This window comes from Coenobita brevimanus, unplaced genomic scaffold (assembly GCF_032717465.1).
Source record: "Coenobita brevimanus isolate Jiangsu-jjx unplaced genomic scaffold, ASM3271746v2 jjx.HiC_scaffold_1229, whole genome shotgun sequence".
Classification (NCBI taxonomy): domain Eukaryota; kingdom Metazoa; phylum Arthropoda; class Malacostraca; order Decapoda; family Coenobitidae; genus Coenobita; species Coenobita brevimanus.
Window position 1 is genome coordinate 182,239 of NW_027642044.1, and position 5,421 is coordinate 187,659.

The 5,421-nt window shown below is 42.7% G+C and overlaps 1 protein-coding gene across 1 annotated transcript; it reads right to left on the bottom strand.

Moving 5' to 3' along the window:
- Positions 1-855: 855 nt before the first annotated feature.
- Positions 856-4,513, bottom strand: LOC145389537 (uncharacterized). The gene is made up of 2 exons (XM_080264807.1): positions 2,706-4,513; positions 856-1,087 (listed from the first exon to the last, which is right to left on the bottom strand). Exons 1-2 carry the CDS (start codon positions 4,511-4,513, stop codon positions 856-858), a joined length of 2,040 nt encoding a protein of 679 aa, XP_080120933.1.
- Positions 4,514-5,421: the final 908 nt, after the last annotated feature.

Here is a 5,421-nt window from a genome sequence, read left to right on the forward strand (position 1 = left end):
TCAATTCCTGTATACTACAAATAGGTAAATACAGTACAGATATCAATAGGCCAGTGCATTTGAATCATAAATTAATATTTTTAAAATGGTACTAATTTCTAGAGAGCACTAAATCTGTGGGTAGATCATTACTTTTTAGCAACAGTAATACATATGTCACTACCAGGTTATTACTGCATCAACAACGACTTTGTACTTCATTTCACCGAGTCTGGCACCATCAGTGATGTTGTCAACTCCTGTAGCACTGATAAAGGTCCTCCGTACTGGATGTACCTTTTTGTATTGCCTTTATATATCCTTTATATACTGGTTCTCAAGGTAATACATAGAGGTTTACCTAGTACAGAGGATTTACATGAACACTACAGGCATTCAGGTATCAGAGATGGTGCCAAACTCGGTGAAATGGAGTATAGTAAAGCTAGAAGGTTTTTAGGTTTGCAAAATGCCAATAATTAGGTGTGACAAAGCCCTTATATTTTACAAGAGATTTATAGTCTTCATACTAAACTGGGGCACAACATTCATTTTCATTGGGCATTGCTAATATGAGCAATTACGTTCACAGTGGCTCGAGAGGATGCCATGTTTCCTGATGAAATGGGTACACCAAAAACCATTCTGGCTCAGGTTCGCCTTCAAAAGTTTCGTGGCCTCCAGAGCTTCCGCACTTCCCCATGGAACCCTGATGAGAACCTTCCAGAAGACTATGCCAGGATATTTCAGTTTGAAAACTTCAACCGTACCAGAAAACGGATGGTGAATGAAGAGAAGGAGGGGGTGCTGGTGAGTTTTTAATTGCAAAAACTTTCTTTGACTGTCTTATACGCTACACTACACACACTTTCCATACTACACACCATACCCTACTACATCACAGGGGTTGGCACCAGCAAGGGCATGCAACCAGAAAACTTTGTTCCCATTACCTAGTGGCAGACTTGAGGGGAGAGGCATAGCACAGGCTTCGTCAGCACACATTTGAGACTGGGATGGTATAGGGCTCTGATCTGGCCCCGCCAGAGGGTACCGAGCATTGTGGTTCCTAGGCTGCTGCTTCTGCTCAGTAGAGAGGGGCTTAAACCTGGAAGTAGCCACTCAGGAGGCTACCTTATCAATGAAAGTATAATGACGGAGCAGTTAGTGTCAAGGGGTGCCTGTAGGGTATTCCTGTAGCTGTCCTGGCTGGGTCCCCGAGGCCACTGTCACAGCCACTGGCCATGGCTGGTGGGCTATGGATCCCTGATCCTCTGCTTGGACCTGGGGTTGTGTGTGGTGGGGCTTGTGATCTGTCTCCTGCTTTAACTACTGACATGACTTCGAAACTAAGCACTGTAAAAAGCAAGCCTGAGGACACCAAATCACCCAAGGAGTTCAGAAGGGCATCTTGGAATGTTTATAGCTTGAAGGGTAGAAAGGGATAAGTGGTGCGGGCCCTAAACAGAAGGCAGGTTGATGCTGCGTATAGGAGGTTAGGTATAGGGGGAGTCAGCAAGGATGAATTTTGGTAAAGATGGTAGGTGTAAGATACTTTGGGAGGCAGGTGTGGACAGATATGGTGGTGTGGGCATGCCTCCAGAAGGGGAGTGGGTAGAGTGTGCTTATGTATGTGTTAAGAGTGATTATAGGATTGAAAATGTTGTTTGAAGAGCTCCTGATCACGGTAGAATTAGCAAACACTTCACAGGTTGGCTTGGATGAGGAAGAAGAGGGTGGATTCTGGGATGATTTGGTACATGTTCTTGATGGTACTGGGAATGATTAGGTTGTACTGTGGATGTGGATTTATATGGTCATGTGGGTAGAGCATCTCGAGGATAAGACAGGGTGCATGGGAGATGTGTATAAGATACGAGGAATGTGGAAGAGGAAAGAATATTGGAATTCTGGGAGGCAATAATCATTTATTGTGTGCAACATGCATTTTAGGAAAAGAGAGTAGACTGATTGCTTATGAGTCTGAGAACAGTAGTAGCAGCCAGACTGGCTATTTTCTGGTCAGGAGAGCTAATGGAAGGTTATTGAAGGATGGTAAAGTTATAGGGAGCAAAGAGTGTGTGCAGCAACACAAATTACTGGTATGTGACATGGTATTAAAGGAGCACATAGGGAAGAAAAGGATCTTCGGCTGCATAACAGTAAGGGATGCCTCCTAAAGCGAGATGAGTGATGACCAAACAGAGCTGTAGACAGAAGTGTAATTAGCAGTATAGAGCTCTCAAGAACAGTCTCTTGAGAGTTTCTGATTCGGTGTGTGGATGGACAAGGAGCTCACCAAGATACAGGGTTACACGATGGTGGGATGAGGGTGTACAAGCCGCAGTTAAGGAGAAATGAAGACTTTTCCAGGAATGGAAAAAGGGATGATAACAGAGAGGAATACTTGGCTGCCAAGCATTGGGCCAGAAAGGGGGTGTGTACAGTGCAAACTCTGAGTCTCAGAGACTTTTACTGGATAACCAAATCAGGGTTGGAAGGAGGAATATGGTATTTAAGGTGGCAAATCAGATGAAGAGGGAAAACAGGGATATCGTAGGTTGGCAGTGTGTGAAGAATGATGAAGGACAGGTAGTGGTGGACAGTGAGGAACATCTCTCTGCAAGTTATACATTTCCCTTTGAAAGATTCCTGGGGCACTTTTGATGTCATAAGGTAGCCTGTTGTACCGAAATAATCCTCTGTGAGTGTTTATGACACAATACCTTTTGGAGTCCTCATCCAACTGCATTTGCTGATAGGCAGCACTCAAATCCAATTTTGAAAATGACTTTCCACCTGTTAAACTTGTCAACAAGTCACTTATTTTGGGGACAGGAAAGCTATCCGTTTCACAAACAGGATTGATTGTCACCTTAAAATCTCCACAAATCCTGACCTGGGAGGAGGGTTTGGACACAACCACTACAGGAGTTGCCCATTCTGAATTCTCAACAGGTGTTAGCGTCCCATTAGCCACCAACCTATCCAGTTCCCTGTTAGTGGCCTCTCTCAGTGCAAAAGGCAGTGGCCGTGCCTTACAAAACTTAGGCTTGGCATTAGGATCAACATAAATCTTAGCTTTCCCTCCTGTGTAGTTACCTAAACCTTCCTCAAACACTGATTTGTACTTTTCTTTCAGAGTTTCTACAAACTTCTCATCAGAAAATAGTTTGCCTTCTACTGTAAACACAGAATTCTTCCAATCAATCCTGAGCAATTCCAACCAATTTCTACCCAATAAATTTTGTCCAAGGCCTTTTACTACCACTAAAGGTAACTCATGTCTCTGGTCATGGTGTTTGACAGTCACCATCAACACACCCTTTACTTCAAGTCTTTCACCAGTATATGCCCTCAAAATTACATCATCTTCAGTCAGTTGCTGGTGTAATTCAGGCACTTTTTCACAAATTTTCCGATATTCTTGTTCATTTATGATAGTAAAACTAGCACCTGTGTCTATTTCAAATTCTACCTGTTGTCCTTCCATACTTATCTTACAGAGATATGGTTTTATGCTGTTCAACCGTATTTTACTTTTGTTTCCACCACAATAGTTCACAGACTTAAAGTCAAAAGTGTAGTCATTGTCAGCTTCACCTGCCACCTGATAAGCCTCACTGTTACATTCTTCCCCACCTGAGTCTTCAGATCCTGGCAATTGGTGCATTCCACCAGATTTCTGGGTCCATCGTCCTCTTGAAGGTGCCATATTCTTGGGGTGACTGTGCTGCATTGGCCTTGACGGGTAGCCCTGCTGCGCTGACCTGAACCGGCTGTTACTTCTGACAGACGGTGTCGCCCCATCCTTCTGGTGCATTGATCCCTCTCTCCTCCGTGGTTTCCGGCATTTCTGGGATACATGGCCGAGTTGTTGGCAGTTAAAACACTTTTTATCTTTGGCCCAACATTTGTCAGGGTGGTGTGCCCCACCACATCTCCAACATGGTATATCCTCTTTCACCCTGTGCTGCTGCTGATATGTTGGTCCTTTCATGTCAGATATATCTTTCTGCGTTGATTCTATCACTACTGCCAGATCAAAAACCTTTTTGCAAGACAAAACCTCACCAGCTGGAGGCTCTAAAGCCAATAATTTTGTTTGTATATTTTCATCATTAATGCCAACAATCAACTGGTCACGTAACATTTGATCTTGTGGATGCGTTGTCAAGGAATCAAAATTGCAGTGTTCTGTAAGTTCCTTCAAAGCAGCCATATACTGTGGTACAGTCTCCCTAGACTGCCTAATCCTCTTGTGAAACTTCAGCCTTGCCACAGTTTCCGAGAGTTTGGGTTCATGGTGGTTAGTTAACAATTTACAGAGTTCATCAAATTTTAATTCACCAGGCTGCTTGGGTTTACACAAAAGTCTGTATGTTTTGGCTCCCACCTCAGCTATCAATACTGACTTCTTTTTGGCGTCGTCCTCTATCTCATTTGCCAAAAAGTAGTGTTCTAGCCTTTCTTTGTATTCAGTCCAAGACACCAACTCGGAATCAAATGCATTTACTTGGCCAATGAGGGCCATAGCTGATACCTTGGGAAATGGCAGGGGTCGGACGGTTCAACGGCTGATAGCGGCGTCTCCAGCAGTGATTTCACACGTCACCCATACAGTCGTTCTGGCCGATCCCTCCTTTGTTTTATCCTCGTCGCCAGTTTCTAATATCTTGAAGATCTCTGCTTGACATCCACGACCACAGGGAAAGCAATTAAACAACACATCCAATGCAAAACAACAGCAGCACTTTATTCTTGTTCCTCAGCCCACACCTCTTGGTCGCTTGTCTGCCAATCTCGGCGTATACACAAACACAGGAAGAATTTCATACACTCCAATCATAACAAGTTATGTAAGGATTCCCTTCCTGAGAGCTTTGCAAAAGTCGAATTTTACAACTTGTTTCAGCACAGTATGTACACATACCATAACCAGTGATCACATGTACTATAAACACTGTAATAATAAGTACATGCTGTACTTAACAAACTGAACACATTGATGTAATGAAAGGTAACATACTATACACACTACAGTAATAAAATAATCATTGTAAGCACAATGTAAGACTTCCGTAAGTACCTGTTTCTGAAAACTGGGGTTTGCATCATATCAGGAATGTCTGTATGTCAGTGATTTTGCATGTGTTGAGTAATGATTGTCATTTTATTTTAAACAGTTTAAAATTTAATATGATTTTGTATGCGAATAAGGAAATAGATTACAGGTTGATGTATTTATCCAGAAGTATAGCATGAAGAGTTATGCTAAGTTTGACCTGCCTACCATCTAAACCTTTGGAACGAAATTGACACCACCACTTTCCCTCTCTTGTCTCATGCTAAACCCTTCAGTTCAAAAGGCCATTACAAGGCAAATAAATTTGTGTAGAGATAAGAGGAATAGCTTGCAATAAAAAAATCATCTTAGTGAAG